This window comes from Hypomesus nipponensis, chromosome 26 (genome assembly GCF_054491055.1).
Source record: "Hypomesus nipponensis isolate SF chromosome 26, ASM5449105v1, whole genome shotgun sequence".
Classification (NCBI taxonomy): Eukaryota; Metazoa; Chordata; class Actinopteri; order Osmeriformes; family Osmeridae; genus Hypomesus; species Hypomesus nipponensis.
Genome location: NC_140386.1, coordinates 1,737,878 through 1,763,441, shown reverse-complemented (window position 1 = coordinate 1,763,441; position 25,564 = coordinate 1,737,878). Strand labels below are relative to the sequence as shown.

General features: G+C 40.2%; 2 protein-coding genes and 1 pseudogene across 7 annotated transcripts in view; 1 reads left to right on the top strand and 2 right to left on the bottom strand.

Annotated features, from left to right (window-relative positions):
* Positions 1–7,526, top strand: part of stil (STIL centriolar assembly protein) — a 71,858-nt gene extending 64,332 nt beyond the window's left edge. For all 6 annotated transcript variants that reach the window (XM_084692653.1, XM_084692651.1, XM_084692650.1 and 3 more), the window contains one exon: positions 6,453–7,526. In XM_084692653.1, the coding sequence (XP_084548779.1) occupies positions 6,453–7,110 (658 nt within the window). In that variant the 3' untranslated portion in view covers positions 7,111–7,526. The remainder of the gene's footprint in view (positions 1–6,452) is intronic.
* Positions 7,527–15,141: 7,615 nt separating this feature from the next.
* On the bottom strand, positions 15,142–16,368 carry LOC146220978 (C-X-C chemokine receptor type 4 pseudogene; annotated as a pseudogene).
* A 6,452-nt stretch (positions 16,369–22,820) lies between these two features.
* Positions 22,821–25,564, bottom strand: part of palm1a (paralemmin 1a) — a 130,886-nt gene continuing 128,142 nt past the window's right edge. The window contains exon 9 of the mRNA XM_084693146.1: positions 22,821–25,176. Coding sequence (XP_084549272.1) covers positions 24,602–25,176 — 575 coding nt within the window. The 3' untranslated portion in view covers positions 22,821–24,601. The remainder of the gene's footprint in view (positions 25,177–25,564) is intronic.

Below are 25,564 nucleotides of genomic sequence, written 5' to 3'. Positions count from 1 at the left end.
AGGTGGCACTTCTTGCCCGGAGCAAAGGCAATGTTGGAAAATGAATGTGCCTTCGTCAATCTGTCATTCATTTCCATGTTATTAGTTGGTGATTATTAGGGTTCCTCCGGTGGGAGGAAACCTTTTATTATTGTTGGCTTTTTACTTGTGTAATGGGAGTCAATGGCAGCCCCATGACCAGTACTGTAAAAAGTTGTGAAATTTGGGATGTTGAAACAGAGCATTTGACATGTTGAATGCAGAGCATTAGTAACTACCATACGGAGCATGGGCCACTTTAGACACAAGGTGGCACTACAGGCCACACCCCAATTTGACCAATTTTATTTTGTATATATATATATATTAGTGCTGTCAGTTTAACGCGTTATTAACGGCGTTAACGCAAACCCAAATTAACGGCGTCAATTATTTTATCGTGCGATTAACGCTCTTTTTGGCCTAGCAAACTTTGTAGTTTTTTTCACATGCTGTTGCAACAACTACCGACGTTAGAAAAACTACAACACCACACCGGATCTAGCTAGACCGGAAACAAAACAACAGGCACGCCAAACACTCGTTTGGCTTGCGAGCTGGCTAAAGAGTAGTAGCAGAGCCCGTTTACGGATATTAGACATTCTCTGGTAGTAGGCTAACGTTTTGAGTGGATGACGAGCGCGAGATGCCGAAATGGATGCCAATAAGATTCTGAATGGAAAGTTTGCTTTTAAAAAGTAGCCAAATGGTTCTATTGACAAGACCAGTGATCTGCGTGTTTTGTCGTTGTAAACTGAGCTATCATCGCAGCACGTCCAGTCTGAAATACCACTTGATGGCCAAGCACACAGCTGATGCGAATTCTCTGCCCCCTCGTCAAAGCCAGGCGATTGCAATGTTGATTTCAATAAAAAAAATATTTGCACAAAGCAATCCGAACCACTTTTCTATGTTGATAAGAGCATTACAATTTGAAAAAAGATTGGGACAAAAAGAAATCAGGGACATTTAGAATAGATAAAAATGTGTGATTAATTGTGATTAATCGCGAGTTAACTATGACATTAATGCGATTAATCGCGATTAAATATTTTAATCGTTTGACAGCACTAATATATATATATCTGTTTATTAAATTTTCCAACAATGAAGTACACAAAACAATGAACAGTGCACAGGAGATCAAAACATGCAAATGTTAAAACAAAAGCAGGGCACTGTCAGGACAAAACAAACACTGCAAACAAAAAAATACAAATCATATATATATATATATATATATATATAATTTAAAGAAAGCTGTGGTCTGCTGCCCGTCATAACACATCAGTAAACGCATCACTCTATATTTGGAAAATGCAAGTTTTGAACGTATCTAAAGAAGGGGTCCCATATTTTATTGAATGCTGTCAGTGAGCCCCTTAGTATACATTTAATTCTTTCCAATTTGACAGACCCAAAAACTTTCCTTATCCAAAGGGTATGCAAAGGTGGCGCCGAAGATTTCCACTGCAGTAAGATCAAGCATCTGGAGAGTAGAGTGACAAAAGCTATAAAGCATTTTTCTGAGGAAGAGTGAAAGTGTGGGCGGAATTACGCCAAACAACGTCATCATGGCATTTGGATCAATTGCTTTCCCAATGACCTTGGACAATGAACTAAATATTTCTACCCAGAAAGATTCTAGAGTGGGGCAAGACCAAAACATATGAACATGGCTCGTAGGAGCTTGTTGACATCTGTCACAAGTTGGGTCAATATCTTTATACATTTTAGAAAACCTAACTTTGGTAAAGTGAGCACGATTGCGCATATAGATGATTTGTGTACATTGACAAGAACATTGTCCCAGAGTTCCTCAGTGATCCCCTCCCCCAGGTCCTCCTGTCAATTAAGTGTCTTAATTGAGTTTAAGGAGCCTACACGCATGGAATTTATTAGGGCATAAATATGTGACATCATTCCCCTAAGTATTGAGGGAATCCTTTTCTGACAAAACTGCGGATCTGTAAGTACCTCAAAAAATGTTGTTTAGGGAGGGAAAACGTTTAAATAACTGTTGAAATGATGCAAAAGTGTTGTCAATATATAGGTCTTTAAACGTCTTAACACCTAGGTTAGACCAAGTATCAAATGCACCATCTACTAGGGATGGGGGGAAATTATGCTTCGCAATTATTGGGGCAGCTGTAGAAAACGTTTGCAGACCAAAATACTTTCTGAACTGATTCCATATTCTCAAGGACGATTTAACAATTGCATTCTTAGTTTACGGACCAGTAGAACTCTTAGTAGGAGAGTGAGCTAATGCTGAAAGGGACACCGGCCTACAGGAAGCAGCTTCCATTTTAAGCCAGACAGGTGGGGAGTTGCACAAGTCAAAACGTAGCCAGAAATGTATTATTCTGATATTGGCCGCCCATAAATAAAAAATAGAATATTTGGTCGCGCCATTCCCCCCAACGCTCTCGTTGGGGTCACTTCGAAGAGCAATGGAGAGGGGCTCGATAGCTAAGGCAAAGAGTAGAGGGCTCAGCGGGCACCACTGACGGGTGGAGCGATGGAGGGGAAAGTATTTGGAATGGGTGTCGTTTGTCCTCACTGAAGCTAGGGGTTATGAATATAATGGCTTTACCCACGAGATAAAGCCACCACCAAAACCAAATTTCTCTAATTTATAGAAAAGATATCCCCATTCCACGCGATCAAAGGCCTTTTCCGCATCCAAGGAGATCACAGCTTCCGGCACAGAGGTCATGGGGGAGTGATAGATTGTGTTAAAGTTGCCTCAGGTTAAAAAAAGAATGTGTATTTGTAATAAATCCAGTCTGGTCGAGGGAGATAACGGTTGGTAACACAACTTCAAAACAAAGGGTAAGCATTTTAGATAACAATTTAAAGTCCACATTTAACAAGCTAATTGGCCAATAAGAGGAACAAGTCAGGGGATCTTTATCCTTTTTTAGAATAAGGGAAATAGAAGCTTGATTAAGGGTTGGGGGCAAACTTGATATTGAAATGATTCATTATACATATCCATCAAAACAGGGGCTAATTTATTTCGGAATTTTCTATAAAACTCTATTGGGTACCTGTCCGGGCCTGGACATTTGCCGCCCTGCATAGCTCTGATAGCAGCCGCGAGCTCAGTAACTTATCGGGCCTTCCAGCTGTTCCCTATACACTTCCGGAGTTGGTGAGGTGGAGTAGAGGTCATCTAACTGAGCAATACGCCTTGTTAGGCCGGTCAATTTTTCCCTCTTTTGTTTATTCTCATGATTTACGTACGAGATTTTCTGCCCTAAAATGTACGCTTTTAATGTCTCCCACAATAATGATGCTGAGATGCCAGGGGTCTTATTTATTCAAAAAAACATATTAATTTGGTCAGAAATCATTCCCAGACAGTTTTCATCTGAAAGCAAACACGTATTGAAACTCCAGGGGGTACGTGAACGAACATAGCCTCCAAATGTAATACACACAGCGACTGGGGCGTGGTCAGAGATGACAATCGACCCATATGAACACAAACTGAGGGGAGAATTCTGTTATCTATCAAAACATTGTCTATACGAGTAAATGACTGGTGTACTGTAGAGAAAAAGGAGTACACTTTGCCAGTAGGATTTAAAAAGCGCCAGGGATCCGTGATTGCGAACTCATTCATTAAAGTTCTGACTTTGCAGACCTGGAAGGAGTAGCAACCTTTGTGGAGGAACAATCTCATTCTGGGCTAAGCCAACAATTAAGATCACCACCCAGTATGAGAAAGTGGGAGGACATATCAGGAAGGCTAGAAAAAAGCTGCCTAAAGAAATAAGCATTTTCCCAATTAGGAGCATAGACATTCACTAATAAGACTGGGAAATCATACATTTTGCCAGTAACAAGAAGATACCTTCCATTCAGGTCAGATATTACAGTAGTGCATATAAACGGAACAGATTTATGCAATAAAATTGCAACCCCTCTAGACTTACTATGAAACAATGAACAATAGGCATGTCCAATCCATTTGCTCTTTATTCTTGAGTGAGATGATGGTTTAAAGTGAGTTTCTTGAAGGTAAATTAATATCTCTCAAAGTATTGCAATGTGCTAAAGGAATTTTGGGTGCTTTTCTTTTTTTATTTTTTTTTATTTGCTATTTGGGTGTTCTTGACTTCGGCAAGAAGTTCTCTCACATATATATTATTATTTCTCAACTCTTGCTGTGGGGTGGGAAGTGTGTGCTTGTGGAGTTAATACACAATATTTCCTATCCAATGTGTTTAATTTCATCCAATGTATTTTTTTAACTTTTTATTTCACATAATAGGCTAAGCGCTATTCCGCCATTTTAACCCTTGTGCTGCCTTTGGGTCACATGAGCCAGAGGTTCATAACGAAACATTGTTGCGTTTACCCCATTTTTACCCAATACAATAAATGTTTTTATTTTAACCTTCGCAATGCCCAGCGGTAACCTTAACTCGCCCAGCGGTTAAAAGAAAATGCTTCACTTTGTTTTTGTACGCGGTAAAGTTGTCGCAATACAACGGTGGGTCACAATGACTGATGTGTTATCTTCGGTTCATTCCGACCCAAGGGTTAAGAGCCTACGTCTGAAGACGCAGCGCTTTTTCAAGTTCATAGTCTTTTTGTCATGTTAATAAATTGATCTTTCATTTGGTTTATTTATTTAACCCTTATTTAATCTAATATCTTAAGTCACAATTATTGCCAGAATGTGTGGTGGTTCATGTGTTTACTGTATGCTTTACGTCATGTCAGGCTAATTTCATAACGGAACCGCATTAATAAAAAAAAATATCTGGATATTTGAAAATAATTTCGGATACTATTCGAATAGTGAAATCAGTTCAAATCCCCATCCCTAGTCTATTGAAGGACCTATTGAAATTGTCTCAAACATTCAAGGGTCCGATAGATGGTTTCCTGGTAAAACATTTATTGCTCTTTATTTATTGACAGGGCATGGTCTATATATTGCAAAAATGAGAGAAGTGTATTCATTTAGAACTTCCAAGCTAGAAGCTATGATCTCTGCTTGCTCTACCGTTTATCCAGCTCTCAAATGTTTGCTCCCTGAACAAAAAATTGGACTGTGGCTTGTGTATTTACATCAACACTAAATGGTGCTAAAACTCTATGATAATTTCTAATTTGGCTACTACTCATCGTTGGTGGGGTTTATGACTGTCGTGTTCACACTTGTAGTTCGGTTCTCCTGGATATCTTGGTCCGGACCCACAAATAAAATTGCCTATTGAAGGGCTAGACAAACTCTCGAACCAAAGTTAATTTTCCTACCTTGCCTTCAGCTACGTGCAAGAAGCGCCATCTTGCAACCATTACTTGTCAGTAACAACGTCTGTAGACTCACGGGCAAATATGACCCCTAACAGTGCTATAAGTAGGGGAAAATGGCTTCTAGTGTTGTCATTTTGCCACTTGCGTTGCTCGTTTCAGCTGCCAAAAAAATATATATATGGCTACATCCGCAGTGTCTCCCTGCTTGCTGGCTACATATAGTGGACTCCCTGGATCAAGACAAGGTCAACTATGGTGTCAATTTCTAGTTATATAGATTTGCCACTTGATCTTACGCTATTTCCGAATTTAACAAAAATATTAGACATTTTTCTCAGCTCACAAATTATGTCCAGGCTTCCACATATTTTGCAGACATGATGTTCCAACCAAGCCTCACAAAAGTTATTACATTGTTATTGATTTTCGAAACTGTCAGTAACAGCCAATCAAAGTTGACAATGAATCTGCCAAAAAATAAGTGAGGTCATGCGGTAATGCGTTGACACCAAACTTGGTATAGGGACTCAGGACCCTGTTTTAAAGGGATCCATGAAAGGTTGTCATTTGACCTCTAGGAGGCACTGCAAGAAGCAAAAATGTGTTTTGGCCTGTTAACTGTTGATTTGTTAGTCTTACTTTAGTGATTCCTTTGTCTCGTGATATCTTGGGAGATCTCATGTCTAACATAAGTTAACTTGTGATACCAGCTGAATTGATGCAGCTGCCATTTTGAATTAATGAAAAAAAAAAAAATGTTGTTACTCACAAAGTTTGGCAAATCATCACCAAATTTGGCACATTATCTTCAGACCAAGCCTCACAAAAGTTATCACGTGGTTTTTAGATTTTCGAAACCGGTATAGCCAATCAAATTTGGCTGCAGAGCCACCAAACAGGAAGTTGGGTTGTATTTCAGCAAATCTTTGATGGATTCACCTCAAACTTGCATACACGGAACCGTGTTCTGTGGATTTCTAAAAGGTTTTAACTCTTTGGCCCCCTCAATGCTGCTTGCAGCTATATCTTAGACTGTAGGTTTGGATGGTTCTTGATAGGTTTCCCCAAAAATTGTACCCTCTTTAGTTTTTTGTTTAGTTTATTTTAGTCTGAAGTCATTATTAAATTTGTCTGTTTAATTTTCTTTGTGTTGTCAGCACCTTGGCTTACATCAGTCCAGAAGCAGTGTTGCCCAGACTGACCCTTCCAAAGGTCATGGATGCCAACATGTGTGGCCTCACTGGCAGTGGAGACCTCAGCTTGGAAGCTAATGCCATTGCTTACAAGTACTTGAATGATTCTCAGCTTGCCAGGATGTCCTCCAGGCCCAAGCTCCGCCACAATGTCACTGTGCTCTCAAGGCAGCCATCAGCCGATATTAGCCCTATGGGACTAAGCCTGTTTTCTCCTAGCAACATGTCCATGGCTACGCAAAAATACATGAAGAGGTATGGACTGATTGAAGGGAACAGCAACCAAGAGATGTATGAGAAAATGGATGGTACTGTCATTGTCGACGTTGATCAGGTCCATCAGCAGGAGCAAAAGATAGGTTTTGTTCCGAAAAACGATTCAAATGATCTAGAACCCTCCTCAGGGGTTCTCTTTTCCCAGTCACAGAACCTGTGCTTACAAAGGCAACTGTGTCCCAAAAAGTTTTTCAACCATGACACCAAATCAAGTCAAGAAAAGAACTGTGCAAAGCAGCTGCTGTCTGTACGTGAAGCACATGAGGGGAGTCCACTGCCAGAAGGAGGGTCAGTTGGAAATTTCTTAGACTTGAGTAGACTACATCAGCTCCCAAAGTTATTTTAGTTGACATACAGAATCCAGTGCAAAGGTAGTCTTGTTAAAATACTAGATAGAAGGCTTATAAATAATTTTATTGTTTGTCTTCTCTTATTGTTCAAGATGTAACAAAACTGTTAAACGATTGGTTTTATGTCTCATTAGTTTTATCACTTATTATTATGATTTTATTTCTTGATCTGGAATGGGCGTCATCAGATCTAGTAGTCACATTATTTGTTTAGGTACAAGGTGCTTTTGAGTTGGCATTTCTGTGTTTTATATTTGTTTCAATATCCTTACATTTTATATCAAATGTTGATTTAACTTGTTTTCCTATTAAAAGTGCATTATCTGGGCTGATTCATGCTGTGCACCTGTCTGGAGGTTTGGTGTGAATGTTAATCAAATCCAATAAAATAACTAGCCCTTTTTACAAACAATGTCACAGATGGCTTCACATATGCCCATGGAACTGCACCTTAACAAACCTAAATCCTGGAAAAACTCCCAGGAAATCTCACTGAGAAATAAATTGAAGAAACCTTGCAAGGAGCAATTGAGTTTGGGATCCCCTTATCCTGAAATGGTCAGTGTCACAGAGAGGTGCAGGCCATAGACAAAAATATCCCTAACCCATCAAGGGTAGAGATAATGTGCAAATGGAAGTTGAAACATTCTGAGTTCCAAGTCAGCGCTACGAGTTGAAGCATGACAGTGGTAAATGTGCAAAATGTTTTTAGTGAGTGAGAATGTGTTTAGTGTTTTACCCAAAAGAGTGACTGATTTGACAAATGGGTTTAGGCCACTTATAATTTTGTACAGCGCAAAGAGGGACAGGTGGTCAAGCTCCTTGACACGCGCGAGCTTGGCGAGACGCACACACATCCTTTCTGGAAATGGTGTGCTGACCAAGCCTCACCCTCATTTTGCCTCCAATCGCAGCTCGCCGTAACGAATATAAATTATTTTTTGGCAACCATTGTTGTTTTCAACTGGAATCACCTGAAAGCCGTGTTGGAGGCAGCCACGTTCGGTAAGTCCTATTTTTACACATTTTAAGCTAGAATCAATGATTGGGTTCGTGAAAGTACACTACTCTTGAATTATGGTGAAGGTTTGAGCACTTTGAGACCTTTAAATCGTGAGTTTGAAGTGACGGAAAACCAAACTCGAAAAGTAGCTAGCTTTTTCCCTCTGTGTAATTAGTGAATCATGTAGCCTCTCTGCAAATTCATCAGAAAAGTAGAGGAGAGCAGCTTCTAGGAGAACCAGCGATTCCCCAAAGACCTCAGAGGCTCAGAATTTTGATTTGGCTCGTGAAAGTCTCTGTATTAAGCCTATGCGCCAGGGAGAGAGAGACTGACTTGTACCCTTTTGCTCATGAGTTCAAAACCCCATTCAGCCTATTGTTGTTGGACAAACTTCTACATTGTAATATTTTTGCGGAGGAACCCGCATTGCTGCTTGCAGCTATATATATTATTTTTCTTCTTCTCCGCTAAATGGCTTAATAGCTCAAAAAGACCTGGACCCGATTTTTTCCAATTTGGCCCAATGATACAACAGGTCACTCATTACTCCCAGACGGCTAGTGGCCCATGTACGCCCATAGGTGGCGCTATAAAACACTCCCAAAGTCTACGTGATTTCCCCAGCGCCCCATTAATCAAAAATGCCTGAAAATTGGTATACATGCCTTATATGGGGAACAAAAGAACCTCAAGAACCCATAAGGTCCGCCATGATAGATTCTGCTGTGCTGTCCAAATTTGGTACAACCTTTAAAACCCTTCTCATCATGAACCATAGATCCAATCGACTTGAAATGTGTTACAGATGTGTTGAATACATGTTTTTATAAATTGTCAAATTGAATAAGAAATGCAATACAAAATGGTTGAAAGGGGTGTATTTATGTAAATGTCCACATTGCCTCAATATCTTTGTGTCAATAAATCTAACATAATTTTGATTGATTGCTTTTCAAACCTAATAAGGTTCAAGACAACATCACTCTGAAGTACCATAAACAATTTCACCTTGCTATGTCAATACATGATGGAGTTCAATTGAATTGCTCCACAGCGCGCTTCAAATTCTCACAGACTTATCCTGCCCCTAGACACCAGGGTGACCACCTGTCCCACTTTGCGTTGTCGCACAGCATTTTCACCCCTTGGCTGTGTTTGAAATCTTGGCTAGCTGTCTTAATCCTTGAACTCTTACTAGACAGGTGTCTAACTAGACAGGTCCTTTCGAGGGAAGGTATCTCAAAAACCGTTGACCGTCTATTAAGACAGGATGTACGTCATCGCGCTGCGTGTACTTATGTCCTCGCACTAGCGCACTCTGTCCAACGGCAGTCAATTGCATTGAGCTTATTATAACGCAAGTTTGTCACACTAAGTCAAGTTAAACTGTATTTAAACGTGTGTTTAATATAGGCTCAATAGCTCATAACATTTGTGTTTGTATTTCACTCATTTGATAGCATCATGATACAATGCAGCAACTAGCTAGTGTCTGCACTGCGATGCTAGCTACGTTATCGAAAAGTCGGAGCAAATTTACAAATTAGGAGTTTCAAAAATAAAATAAGCACATTTTCAGCAACTACACTGCCCACTTCTCGTTACATTTTAATTCAGATGCTGATTTACAAGTACCATTTAGCTGAAATATGAATTGTAAAAACTTGCAAATTGCAAAAGCAATGGCGGTCAAAGGATTCTGTTTAACTTGTTGCTCACGGTAATCCCGCGCACAGAGTTATGGGTAATACCTGCCGCCATTGAGACAGCAAGGCAGCTCATATGCTCTCTTGAAAAATGACCGTTATCAAATCAAATTTATTTGTAAAGCCCTTTTTACATACAAGCATGTCACAGAGGACTTCACATACGCCCATAGAACTGCCCCTCAACCAACCTAAACCCTCAAGGAAGACAAGGAAAAACTCCCAGAAAAACTCCCAACGGGAGAAAAAATGGAAGAAACCCTGGGAGGAGCAATTCAGAAAGGGATCCCCTCCTCCAGAGACGGTTGGTTAGAGAGAGGAGCAGAACACAAGCTAAACATAGTCATACAGTGTCAATGGGTTTTGAAACACTAAAATCCATTGTTCGGCTTTTTAGGCGTTGGATGGGACCGGGAAACTCGCTGTTGGCCGTCATGGAGACTGGGTTCCGGTAGACGACTTGGTCCAGCGTTGGTAGACCGACGACCAGGCAGGTCCTGACAGCTCAAACCCCCCACACCACAGGGGATGTGTGGGGGGGACAGAGAGAGGAGAGCAGGGATAAGAAAATGCCAGGAGCAGCTAACAGTTAGTCATAATAGAATGAGATATTCCACCGGTCAAGTGTGGAATAGCAACAGAGCTAAATGGGTATTTGATGCAGCCCCACACACCAAGACAGCGACAGCCCCCCTTGGTTGGAACATGAAATCTGTTCCGGGGGAAATAACTCTAAAATGGGTTATACGAATAAGGATGAAAACAACCAGTCCCCCGTTGTCTCCAACTAGTAACAAAAACTATAACAATATCCAGCAACAGAACTATAACAGTAACAATATACAATAACAGGTTTACTTTATTTGTAACATCTAGATGGGCAGTGTGAACATAAGCTAAAATTACCATTTAAAAGTTACATGTGATACACACAGGCAAACGCACACCCCAGGTTTACATAGAAAGTACACACATACTTACCTTTATCAATCATAGAATTGACGAAACAATAACGTTTTTAATCTAGTTTTAAATGTCGAAACAATATCTGCCTCCTTAATTGAGACAGGTAATTTGTTCCAGAGAAGAGGTGGTCTATATGAGAACACTACACCTCCTGCTGTTTTTTTTTCTTGATTTTGGGTAGTACCAGATAGCCGGCATCTTCAGATCTTAGAGTCCTTGCGGGGCTATAGGGTGCAAGGAGACCGAAGAGGTATAGTGGTGCCAATCCAGCAGAGATTTCTAAGTTAGTAGTAAAACTTTGAAATCAGCTCTGGCTTGGATAGGGAGCCAGTGTAAAGAGATAAGAGTAGATGTTATATGAATTTTCTTGTTTTGGTCAATAGTCTAGCAGCAGCATTTTGCACCCGCTGTAAAAATTCATTGGTAGGTAATTGGGAGGCCAGAGAACAACACATTGCAGTGGTCCAATCAGGACGTAACAAAACATGTATTAGTTTTTCAGCATCATCCTTTGAGAGGAATTTTCGTATTTTGGCAATATTACACAGATGGAAAAATGCGGTTCTGGTGATGTGCTTAATATGGTACTCAAACGAAAGGTCTGGGTCCAATGTGACTCCTAAATTTTTACCAGCTGGCTTTGAGATACTTTGACACCGTCTAAGTGTGAGGTCAGATTGGATAAATGAATTCTGTGTTTAAGGCCGAAAATTTGAACCTCGGTTTTATCCGAATTAAGAAGGAAATTTGCTGTCATCCACGTTGTCAACCCGGAAACACATTCTTCCATAGCATGTGGAAATTCTCCAGGCTTTATGGACATGTATAGCTGAGTATCATCTGCATAACAGTGAAAATTTACCCCAGAGCTTCTAATTATGTTCCTTGGAGTCCTTGGAGATGAACATAATGACTATCAACCCATTTTTAGATGGCATGCTCAGGCTTCCTAAACGGTTTAAAACATGAGATGGTGTTATGGTATGTTAAGGTATGGCATTTTCACACCAAACTTTTGATGAAACTTGACAGCTGTGTACATCTATAAAATAACATTTTTAGATGTTCCTTAATATTCGGTGGGTGCTCAACTTCTTTTGCTGTTGCCCCTCCGAATAGGGTATGTAACATTGGTTTTCAACATTGGGTTGAAAATGGCCCGGGTGCTGTTCTATGCCCCCTGATAGATCCTCTGAATTTTTCCCGGGAAAAAACACTAGCCTTTCTCCTTTTATGGCATGTTTCCCACCCTGGACACTCTGTTCCAGCTACTCCCCTCCAGCAGCGGTCCATCAGGACCAAAACCTCACGCCACAAGAACAGCTTCTTTCCATCCCCTACTGGCCTCTTCAACAAGGCCAAGGACTCCCACTGACATTTAATATTTAGATGAGCTGCACGCTGATTGGTTGGTATTCAACAAGTGAAGCTGGGCATCAAAAACGCAACACGGCAAACAGCACTCACTGAAACACCGAAGGTGGAGACCTGAAATAAAAACGCGCTAATAAATCTTATGTGTCTACACAACACTGTTTTCAACAGATTGACTCAATATCATTTGAAATGATAACGTTAGTTGTTTCCACTTCTTTTGTCGAAGCAAACTGGATCGCCTTAGGTGGGTAGAACGTTACAGCTTTGCAACCAAACTATATCGTGATTTAATTTGGCTTCAGCTAGCTAGCCCTAGATATTGTGGAAAAAATGTTGATTTCTTGTGTGCTTACATTATTCACTCATCAAGATAACTAGTCATTGGATACTAGTTAGTATGTTCTCATGTAAGCTTGCTATTAATAAGAGTAGATTGTGTCTGTGTCAGGGTTAATAGATGTTTGATATCAGGAGAAAGTACTGGCTAAATGTTCTTTGTTACTACAAGGAGAGCTCCAACTATGAACTCTAGTCTGAGTGGTCATGTGTTGGGAGCTGTGAATCTCTTTCTCTGAGAGTGTTGTAACGTCATTACTGCCTGACTGTCACTATTTACGTTTACATTCTTGTGCCCTATAAAAGATGGTCCTCCGGCCTTCAGACCGGTGTTGTGTTGTCATTTATTGTCAGAGGTCTGGTTTTCTCTGCCAATCTGCAGATTAATCTGCACTTAATCACTCCGTTTATGAAGAGACGGACAAAACACTTTCTTCATCAATTGGCGTTGTCGAGCAGCAGGATTGCAGATCCAGGAGCAGGGTTGGGTAGGTTACTTTTTAAATGTAATCCGTTAGTTACTATTTACCCATTCACAATTGTAATCAGTAACGTAACTTTTGGATTACCCAGACTCAGTAACGTAATCTGATTACTTTCCATTACTTTTTGATTACTTTCAAAACCTTATAACCAGTTGAAGTTTGTTTACATAACCTGGAATATGCATAAATCAAAGAACAAATGATGTTGCACCCCAGAAACTGTTGCAGCAGGACATACAGTAGCACTACAAAATAAATAGAAAGGTCACCCCAATTTGTGTCAATGAGGGAGCTAGATATTATCCTTAGACAACTACAGTCCCTAACAAGCAAATTATATCAACCACCCTGACCAAATTCAACATTTTATCTTATTATGAAGATTTTAGAAAATGGCATCAGTTTTGAAGACTGATGCCATTTTAGCTATCTTAACTGGTAGCTATATGGTAGTGTCTCCTTTACTAATGAAAATGTACAGCATACATGCTTCACAGCCACTCTTATCACAAACTCCATATTTGATTGTTTGCTAATGGGCATTTATTAAAAACTGTCAATTTATGATGACAGCAAAAGAGCAGTGATCATACTAGTAGTTAGCTAATGTGTGGTTGTAGCTAGGACTGAAACGTGCCAAGCAAATAATGAATCTAAATTGGATAGCTGAACAGATAACGTAGTTTCTGCCAAGATACAGCATACCTTTCATTTAGTCATTCAACTAGTATAGGAGACGCTCTGGATAAGAGCGCCTGCTCTGGATAAGAGCAGATACGTCTGCCGTGTGCTTTCACCGCAATTAATATTTTTGGTACTTGAAGTGCTTTTCAGCTTCTGAATAGCGTTTTCAATGCATTTATAATGTTTGGCACGTAACTTCTGGGTGAATGGTTTTCTTGATGTTTTAACTGTTATAACATGTTTCTGTGGGTATTTATACATGGTTAAGGTGTTTTGTGAAGATGTTTAGCCATTAGATTCAGTTTGAGAGTTTCATTTTTATTTCTTTAAAGTGCGTCTCAGCTCCTGAATAGCGTTTTCAATGCGTTGATAATGTTTGGCACATAACTTCTGTCTGAATGGTTTTCTTGATGTTTTAACTGTAATAACATGTTGCTTTGGGTGTTTACACATGGAAAATGTGTTTTGTAAAGATGTTTAGCCGTGAGATTCAGTTTTTGGGACTTTCATTTTTTTATTGCTTTAAAGTGCTTTTCAGCTTCTGAATAGCGTTTTCAATGCATTTATAATGTTTGGCATGTAACTTCTGGCTGAATGGTTTTCTTGATGTTTTAACTTGGAACATTTTTCTGTGGATGTTTATATATGGTAAATGTGTTTTTTGAAGATGTTTAGCCATTAGATTCAGTTTTTGAGATTTTCATTTGTATTGCTTTAAAGTGCTTTTCAGCTCCTGAATAGCGTTTTCAATGCATTTATAATATTTGGCATGTAACTTCTGGCTGAATGGTTTTCTTGATGTTTTAACTGTTAGAACATGTTTCTGTGGGTGTTTTCACATGGTAAAGGTGTTTTGTGAAGATGTTTAGCCATTAGATTTAGTTTGAGAGTTTCATTTTTTATTGCTTTAAAGTGCTTTTCAGCTCCTTAATATATATCCAATGCATGTACAATGTTTGGCATGTAACTTCAGGGTGAATGGTTTTCTTGATGTTTTAACCCTTGTGCTACCTTAGCTGCAGGTCAAAACGACCCTATGTCGTGACCACTTTTCATGATAAAAACATAAAGTTAACATTTTCTTTATCCTTTGCGTGGTGTCAGGGTCGTTTTGACAGGGTTGTTGTGAAAACCTTTCAAACCAGTGCTTTTGAAACCATCATGAGTCAAAGTTGAGTTATAGTTGGTGTGTTATGATGATGATGACATTGACATAGACACATCCCCAGACTATCAGCACTAACTAGGAGGGAGGTGTGAACACCTCCAAAATAATTGAAACTAACACACACACTGACAACTCTGAGAGACAGGAAGAGTGAGACAAAAAGTGAGAACATTTCATTTCGACATTTCATATAAACAAACTTAAAAACAAGAACAACATCAGTGGTGACCCACAAACCCTATTTACAGACAAGTTTATCTTTCAGACAAGGGACAAAGTCATGGATCAGCAGACTACCCTCTTCTCACATATAGGACAAAGCATTTACACCCTCATCCAACCAACCCACTCTTACATCCACAGCCATATATTTTGTTAGCTGGAGTGTTGACTAAATGACTCGGACTCTGTGGTAGTAGAGGTTCCTGGGCGTCTAGGAGGGGAAATCTTCAGACGGGAGACCAGGTGACCGAGTGTTGAGTCCTCTCCCATATGGCGGACCTCTCTAAGTCTGCCCCCAGGAAGGCATACAGCAGTGGGTTTAGACAGCAGTGGGCAAATGCCATTGGTTCAGCCTCCGCCAGCCACACATCCAGCACCACCTCCAGACTGCAGCCCCTGGGAAGGACCTTTAGGCGCATGAGGGCATCCACTGTGATGCCAGCACCATAGGGGAGCCAACACAGGAAGAAGCAGATGACCAACGCCACAGTGGTCCTGACAGCTCTGCGCTTCTGTCTCTGCCCCTGCGGGTCAGCTTGGACACGATGACACAGTAACACACCAGCAAAACTAGGCCTGGTATCACCAAGCCCACAAACACCAGCTGCAGGTGGAACACTGACACCCAGAGAGGAGTGTTGTCAGCTGGGTATAAGCGCTGGCACACAATCATCCCATCTCCTGCTTCCCAAGTCCTGGCAAACACTATGTCTGACACGGCCAAGAGAGCCTCAATCGTTGATGAGTAACAAGTTATGCTTTTAAATCATGCTATCTTCGTCAATACATGTATGAAAATCAAGCGGAAGTAGGCTACGTGGGAGGGCAGACCAGGCTAAGACTTTGTACCCTCTCTAGGTGAAATGTCACATCTTCCCTACAGTGGGGGGGCTAACGCTCCCCTGCTCCTGCGCTTAATTACTAGGACGGTCGTGTGGTTGTGACTCTTCCGGCTCGCTATCCTCCGTTTCCCCATTCTATGCTGCTTCCATCTCTCAGCGCAGGTCGCAGAGGCTTCATGCAGCGGCCGTTCGGGTAGAAGCAGCCCGTACCCGCCTCCCGTGTGAATATATATCTTTAGCGCTGGTAAAACGTGCGCTTCAGTGGAATTTGGCTAGGTTACTATGGATAAGACCTCCCTGCTTGCTGTTCTGTTGGACGCCAATTCGCTTGTCATGCTAGTGCGGCATTGCAGGCCGTGCCGGTTGGGGAGGCTGCTCCTCTCTACCCGGTTGTACGTGGTTCTGTGTTTCGCGGGTCTCTGAAATGGTGCACGTAGGCTGTGGCTCGGAGTCACTCCACGCCATTGCTCATATGCTGCACCTTCAGGGTTTTTTGGGGGGCTTCTTAGACTGCAGACTACTAGACTACTGATTTAATTTCTTGTACTTGCTGTATTGTTATCTTTGTTTGCTTTCCTACAGGTACTCTCTTGCACTTCGAGGTTCATTTAGTTTAATTGTCTAACTTTAGGTCCCTACATGGTTCATGGTTCTTCCCTTTGGCATTTATTTGCCTATTTGCATCATGCATGATTAATGTTTTGGCTACCCACATGTTTAAGGCTCTCGTTGTTCAAGATCATTGACCTTTGCAAATGTAAAGTTAATTGGACACTACAACTAGGGGCGCTTGCACTGTCTTCATTGCGCACAGCGGCCCTTTCTGTCCTTTCCTGTCATTAATGGGCTACTTTTTGGAATAGGTGCTGCTAGTTCGCCATTGCCAGGTTGTAGTGTGTGTCTCGACGCAGCTGTGCGTCTTCGTCGTCAGCATACATGTCATATCTTTCGTCCCGATGATGCTGCCGTCATCAATGCCAAAGATTGCTACGGCCTTGATGGCTCTCGATGAGCAATTGCAAATAACTGGTGGTGGTGGCAACATGTCTTGTGTAAACTATAGGCTTTAAATAATAAAGGTTTATTTTAAAGTATATCAGCCACTGTAGGCCTACCATAATTATAAATAATTATATATGTATATATAGCATAGGTATATTCAGGGCTCAACAAAATGTGTCAGCCATATTGTGACAAGTGGTAACCTAATCATCACCCCTGGCAACCACATTATTGTAGCCTATTTTTTTCATGTACTTTATTTTCCTTACAAATAAATTATCATTGTTGGCATTCGAGCATATGCTTTGCGGATGTTTAAATTTGCGTTCTGATTTGTTTACTACGTCCCCACTGTCAGACATAGGCTAATTGCAGCAGCAGCAGCAGCCGACTCATCGGCAGGACCGTCATCCTCCTCACCAGTCACCTCTTGTGCCAGTAAGAGGAAAAGATTTCTGCCCGGTGCTCCACCGAGCCACACTCATCATTGTGAGCCAGAGGTGGTGTTGTGAAAACTTTTCACAATAAAAATATAAAGTGAAATATTTGGAGTTGCATATTTATTTCCCCCCGCTTTGAAATCTTTCAGCCTTAGAGAAATGCCCTTGAAATTCAAAGTAATGCACCCGAACGTGGGATTTGATTGGGGACACTTTTGAAATTCAAGTTAGACTACGATGCACTGGGTAGAGTATTTTTTTAGACGCCAAAATAAGATCCCCATTTTGGTAGCTCTGTTTGAAGTTTTGTCTCATTTGGCAATGTGGGTCTAACCACCTTCATGGCCTTGTTGAGGAATCTTACTTTTAAGTTTGAGTCGGCTGGACCGCTCTGTATATTTTATAATTGATCTGATGACAGACCCTGGCTGTAGCTCTGTCAAGTACACCTCTAAGATCTGGGAGCACTGGCGTGAGTGCCTTTTTAGACCTTCTTTCCTTGCATATTGCTATTTTAATGAATTATTTGTAGGTATTGTTTTTTTGTGTGTGTGTTTCTCTCTACCATGTGGGCCTTGAGCCTGTAATAAAGTTTATATATGCTGTGTATGTATTTTGCAACGACAACATACCGAGCCGGGAGACAAACGTCTGAAAAGAAGTGCCGACTTGGGATAGTATAGCGGGGTTCCAAATGTTCTACAAGGCCGCGGAACTCTATATCTTCTACCACCGAGAAGGGCTGATCATCAAGTGCCATGAATGCAATAATTTTGCCGTTGATTTGTTTCGCTTTGGGGCTCTTTGACACTTTTTTACTTTCTCAAATGCCTCTGGTATTTAAGTGACTGTAGCATTACCTCCTGCAGGTTTAGTTTTCTTGGTCATGGTAGCAGCTTCATATTCTTTGAACACGTCTTGACTATGACCAGACTTGAGATGGCTGAAGGTTAAGGCCGATTTATACTTCTGCGTCTCGATTAACGGACAGACGCACGCATGGAGTTGGACGAAGTCAGACGGATTGGTTGAATTTATACTACTCTGATGGCTCTGCATGCTGAAAGCAATTCACTGGCAGAACAGTAGATGGCGCTGCACTGCAATGCTCGCTGGGTTATCGAAAAGTCAGAGCTAATTTACAAATTAGCCGCTTCATCAATAAAATAAGCACATTCTTAGCAACTACACTGCCCATTTCTCGTCACATTTGAATTCAGATGCTGATTTACATGTACTGTTTAGCTGAAATATGTATTGTAAAAACTAACAACAATGGAGGTCAAAGGATTCTGTTCTCTTGTTGGTCACGTCAACCCCGCCCCCGCCCCTGATGCAAGCGGTTCTTAATACGGACCAATCACAGCCAAGGGGTATCCGTAAAATGACAGACGGAGAGTCAGGAAAATCAGGAGGTGCACGCAGAGCTCTGCAAGGGGCTCGGAGAGGACACGGAAAGGGAGTTCCTTGACGGAGAGGGCGTTCCCTGTGTGCGTATAAATCGGCCTTAAGTGGTGTTGAAGCTCTTTGCCTTGTTTTCCTCCTCGTTGTACCACAGACAAACTTTTTTTGCACACAGCAACTCTATCATCTTTTGATATTGTGAAGTAGTTCCACACCGCTGACATTATTGCAACGACTGCACCATGCTCAAAAAGTTTAGTGTAGCCAGGCAACGGGCCTATGCATAACAGGCTACGCTGGAAAGAATAATTGGAGGGAAATTAGACCTTAAAAATATCGGCTTAAATTAATGGCCGAAATTACGATACCGGTATAATAATAATAATTTATTTTTTGCACTTATCGGCCACTAATATATCAGCTGCCAATATATTGTGCATCTCTACTTCAACCACAAAGGATGGCACTCAGTTCTTTTGCAGGGGGTTGTAGATCATCAGTTCTGGTAAGCCTATTATGAAATAAACTCACTTCTACACTTTGTTAGCCTACTAGTGCTACCCATTATTAATTGAGTAGCCTAATCAGTGTCTTCAGAAAGCTACATTTATTAAATATAGTTGCTACTGGGTTTACAGCATACAATTCAGCTCTCCATATCAGCTACACCCTATGCAGTTTGGTAACAGAGCTAATCATTCGACTGAAACAGCCAAGTGCTTTTTCTTAGAGAATGTGAAGCTTAAAATGGATAAAGGGGGTACATTTGAATATCACAGCAGTTTTACTTGACCTCAAGAAGGCTTTTGATACGGTCAATCACAATGTCCTGATTAATAAGCTGTCAAATTATAACTTTTGCCAAGAATCTCTTACCTTCTTGAAATCGTATCTTGAGGGAAGAGCCCAGTGTGTCAGAGTGGGTAGTAACTGTTTGTCTCATCGTCTACTCTGGGATCCAAAGTGGGAGTCCCCCGGGGTTCTGTTTTAGGACCTTTGTTGTTCAGCTTGTACATTAATGATTTGCCTGGTGTCTGCAATGGATGTGATATTCAAATGTACGCTCATGACACAATGATTTATGTGCATGCAAATAACAAAGAACAAGCTGCACTTAAGCTCACATCCACAATGACCAATGTATCTAAATGGCTTGCAGATTCATGCCTTCATCTGAATGTTAAGAAAACTGTATGTTCTTCAAAAAAGGTCTAGGTAGGAAAGGAACCAGATGTTTATGTTGCTGGCAAAAGGCTACAGGTAGTATCCGATTTTAAATATTTAGGAATCTTTATTGACTCTAATCTCTCCTTTAAAAAACAGGTACAACGTGACAAATGTCTTAAAATTTAACCTCATGAATTTTAGATATATAGGAAATGGTCTAACCATGCAAGCTGCAAAACTGTATTTTAATGAAATGATTATCCCCCATCGGACCTACTGTTTAACCCGCTGGGCACAAGCCAGCAGCACAACGTTAAAATCTATCCATATTCTCCATAAACAAGCTATAAAAACACTTCTGCCACTTCTGAGTCACCATCACTGCAGTATCCTCATCAAACACAATATCATGAGTTGGGAGGACCTTGTTAAATTCACTGATGTGTGTTTGGTTTTTTAAATGGTATGGCTCCACCTCCGCTTAGTGATTTTATTAACCCTTGTGCTGCCTTCGGGTCACATGACCAAAAGGTTCATAACAAACCATCATTGTGTTTACCCAATTTTACCCAATACAAAGGCAAATAAAAATAATTTTATTTTAACCTTCGCAATGTGGGGGGTCTGAGACAGCCCAATGGTTAAAAGAAAATGCTTCACTTTGATTTTGTATGCGGTAAAATTGTCGCAAACGAAGGTGGGTCACAATGACTGATGGGTCAGAATGACCCGAGGAGAACACAAGGGTTAAACAGCGCACTCAGAGTGGCAGACACACTAGATCTGCTTCAAGAGGTGATTTTATTATTTCACATAGGTCTAGGTCTTTTAGCAAATCAGCATTTTCTGTAAATTCAGCACACACTCGGAATGCTCTGCCATCACACATATGCACAAAAGACACATACAAAACATTCAAACATAGCTTAAGGAATGTCTTGTTGCATGTTGCAATCAGGTATGCAAGCATTGATGTACTGTCTGCATATATGTGTGTTTGTCGTGTTGATGTATGTCATGTGCCTCAGATGTATGTCATGTGCCTCATATGCGCTTGTACTGTAGGTACACTTTTCTGTTGCTTATTTGTGAACTGGGTGTGTCTGCGTTACTGTATGTTTATGGACTTATTTTAACCTTAGTATGTTATTTGATATTTTGTAATTTTAGGCTGCCTTTAAACATCTGGCTGGGGACAGCAGATGAAAATTAGCCTCTCTGGCTAACTCTGGCGCACTTATAGTTTTTGCTGTTGATGAGTGTGCATTGTCCCTGAAACAAATGAGAAATAAAAATAAATAAACAGATATGTAGTGAAGCAAATGCACTTAATACTAATTCAATTCAATTGTTATAATTTGGCATATCCTATAAATTATATAAACTACATATTTTTCTATACTCTTAAGGCTATAACCTTTGTCGGAATGGCATACTTGTGCAAGGGAGCCCTTGCAACATATGCTGATGGAAAGCGAATCGCAGCCTTGAAAGGTAGGGAAAAAGTGGCTGTATGCGCAGACGTCAGAAATTGAATAGAAACCGGAGGAAAATACCAGGGGTGGGGAGAAAAAAATATTCGCATTTGAATCGCAATTCAGTCTTCTAGCAATTCATATTGTTTAACAAATGTCAAAAATCGTTGTATTTATTTAAGTTTATTTAAGTTAAGTTTAAGTTTACTTAACTGCAAGAAAAACAATACATTTCAAGGTTTTGATGCATTGGGATCTTGGGATTTTTTTCTTCAACACTTAACTGCCTATCACAGTCAAATAGAAACAAGTAACACTAAACAGCAAACTGGAATCAAATGTAAGCATATACTGAATCAAAATGTTAATAAAAATCGACTTTTTATCGAATTGTGACCCCAAGAATAGATTCAAATCGTGAGGTACCAAAAGATTACCACCCCTAGAAAATAGCTTTAAACTATCTTTTCCCGGTGTGATAAAAAAAATAATAATAATACTGGGTGATAAAACACATCTAGGATAAATCAAGAAAGCAGGAACCTGGATTTTGGATCATTTCTTTTACCCTGTGAAGGCGTGAAAAAGTCTAGAATCATTCAAGGGGAATTTCTATGCTAGAACATTCCAGGTATATCAACATTCAGATCTACAGATGCATATCTTAAACTTAAATTTCAATGTATGACACATCATTTGAAATCTTACAAATCTTACTGTTATATGTTTTAGATCTATTACTTTATCACTTGTATTATTGTTTTTGTTGATTTTATGTTAAGCACCTTGAGCTGCAATTCCTGTATGAAATGTGCTATATAAATAAAGTCTTACTTACTTACTTACTGCACTTTCATAATCTGTAAAAAAAAAGAGAGAAATTACCTACTGACATTGGTCCTTTTTCATCAGATCGTGTTACATATAGGGGGCACCTGACGGTGGATATTTTGGCTCTCAATGGTTGGCTATGTGAGTGTAGTAGGGGTAAACCAATGAGAGCAGAGCCCATATGGGGCGGAGCTCCACAACACAGAACAAGCCTACATGTCTATTGTCGCTCTGTTTGAAATAGGGTGGGACATAGACACAGAAGAGGGGTGAAATGAGTGAGCGGTTAGGGAATCGGGCTACCAATCAGAAGGTTGCCGGTTTGATTTGCGGCTGTGCCAAGTGACGTTGTGTCCCTGTGAAAGGCACTTCAACCTACTTGCCTCGGGGGAATGTCCCTGTACTTACAGTAAGTCGCTCTGGATAAGAGCGTCTGCTAAATAACTAAATGTAAGTGGAAAACTTAAATTTGCTATACAGAATGTAGATTCCAATCTGCAAATTAGCAGGCTGTTTTGGCATTAATCACATTTGCTTCTCTTTCTTGACAGCATTATGATTTCCAACATTAAACAAACTAATAACAACGTGTGTTCCAAAGGTTTATTCATTTACTGTTACATGACACTGCAGGCACTATTTTCAACAATAATATTTAGAATATACAGCGTGATATGCTGGGGCTTAAACTAGCATACACAAGTCACTCCATCAACGCACTCGCTCAGCAAACTTTCTGTAAATAATTACAGACAATGGCATCAGTATTCCCTGTTCATGGTCTGTCTACAAAAAAACTGTGGCTGTCAGGCCTGTACAACTTATGTTCCAGGATGCCCCTTGGCAGATGTTTTGCCAAAGTTCACACTGTTGTAGAAAATAGACCATCATGCTACTCATTGAGCCAGTCATCTTCAAAGCAACACTCAAAGTAAGTAAAAAAAAACATCTATAAACTGTGCAATAAATAGATAATATAAAAAACAATTATAACACAAATATAAAAAGAAATATAAGAAATATAATATCTTACTTAGGTATAAGTATTCAAATCTTTTGATATGAAACTCCAAAGTTCATACGGTCCAATAAAAGGGGCTTTTGTCGGCATTCCGTATTGTCCGCTTTTGCATATTACAAACGTTAAGGTGTTGAAGACGCCACTCAATATAATAAACAACATATTTAGGATCACTAAATATTGTACACCAGCACAATAATACTGGGTGTTAAAACACACATCTAGGATAAGTCAAGAAAGCAGGATCCTGGAATTTGATCTAGTGCGAATATTGTTTTCTTGATCTTTTCTTCACTGCAGTGAAATAACCAGTGCTCGACGCTTTGAAAGATTAACAACAATCTCACCTCCAAGCGTGAAAAGGTCTAAAATCTTTTAAAGACAAATATCTGGAATACAGCTTTCCTGGTTTATCAACATTCAGATATGTCTTCTTCAACAATTTTCAGATTTCAATGTATGACAAATCATTTGAAAGCTTACAGTGTGCACTTTCACAGTCTTAAAGAAACAGAGAAATAAGTTGTCGGACAACCGCCCCTTTTCAGTGTGTCACATATTTGTTCTGCTACATTTCATTATCCAAGAGAAGTCTCATGTCACATTTAAAGTCCACAGTGCACAGTTCATGTTAAAGCAAAAACCAGGTCATAAAATCAAGGGTACTTGTTTTCCGTGGAATATATTCGAGCACTGAAGGTTTTTCGGAGCACAGAAAGCTCAATTATAGTGAAATGGAAGACTCTTTCTAAGCCTCCAGCCAAACCAAATAACCAAGCAAAAGCCCCGACTTGGAATGCCATTAGAAATCTGTGGAACACCTTGATGAAACCAGTCCACACCTTCCATTTTGACAGCTTGAGAGGTTGTGCAAGGAGTACTAGGAGCCTATGTGTCAAGCTGTCCCAGTGTGTGACGCTGGTAAAGGCATACCCAAGAAGACACAGAGAAGTAATTGCTACCTAAGTTATGTCTATATTCTTATATACACTGTATGTGTGAGTACAAATGTTCATATAGATAAAGAATAGTAAAAAACTCATGACTGGAACTGAAATCATATTTGTTAGACAATAAAACAAGTTCTGAAGATTTATCATTTTATTTATGTTTTAAGATATCATATATTTTCAGTATAGTGTGACAGGAAAGGCAGGGAGTAAGTCAAATTGTGACAAAAGGACAATATTAAAATAAAAAGTAAACTAAATACAGATGCGATATTGAATTTAAAACTAAATTGTACAGTAGATGTTTGCCTTTATTGTCAGGGTATGAAACAATGGGGGTAAGGGCACATTTACATGTAGTTTTGGCTGCAGATGTATTTTTATGTTGTCTTTTTTTACCAAGTAGACTCACATGATGGTGCAGCACTTGCATGGCTTTTCCTTGTTGCTCTGGCAAGGGCCTTCCTGTGGTTTTCCATCCTCCCCATTTGTTAGAGTTGCTTCTGCTGTGTCGGTGGGTGTTGTGCAGTTGCTAGATGGTACAGACTGCTCTTGCCCCGCACTGGCTTTTGGAGCAACGGCCAAGGTTTTGCCAGCGCCATCATTGATGACCACTAGCTCAGCCTCGACAGTGCCCTGCAGCCCGAGAAACTTCTTTGTCTCTGCCTCATCTTCTACATTCTGATATCCCATGAACACCATGGTGACAGGATTGTCTGAACTGGCTGCTGGAATGCTAACTTCAGTGCCAGGCTGGGGACTTGTATTTCCAGACTTAGCCTCTATTCCAGTGATCACAGTCTTGGGTCTTATGTGCTGCTCAGGAGACAAATCATGGTCCTCTGTTTTTGGGACTGGAATAATGGTATTTTTGGCAGGTTCAGAAATCAAGGAGACCTCGTCAGCTTTGTGGATAAGCTCTTCCACCTCTGAATAGCTAAGCAGGTGGACTTGCTTGTTTTCGTCATTCATCTTGTGCACCACTGAGGGAGGGAGAAAGACAGAGAAAAAGAGTGGATCAGGAAAGACACACAGATAATCTCTACAATTTAAAAATCATTACTATCAAGAATCCAATTGTTTTGTTGAAACTCTGCAAACCCTAGCCCTGCCTATTAATCTAACCATTAGTTGGATGTGCTCAAGCCTTTGGCGAGCACAACCATTGTTCTCTCACATATTATTATTCTTTTCCCACCCTTAAGGCATCACGTACCTGTCAAGGCAGCGTTACTGTTTTTTCATACCATGATACTCTCTCACTTTTCCTACTGTGTTACTGTATGGGGTCAAGCCTCCCAGACAACAGTCAAACCCATATTTTCATTATACAAACAGGCACTGAAAATAATGGATCAGAAACCAACAATA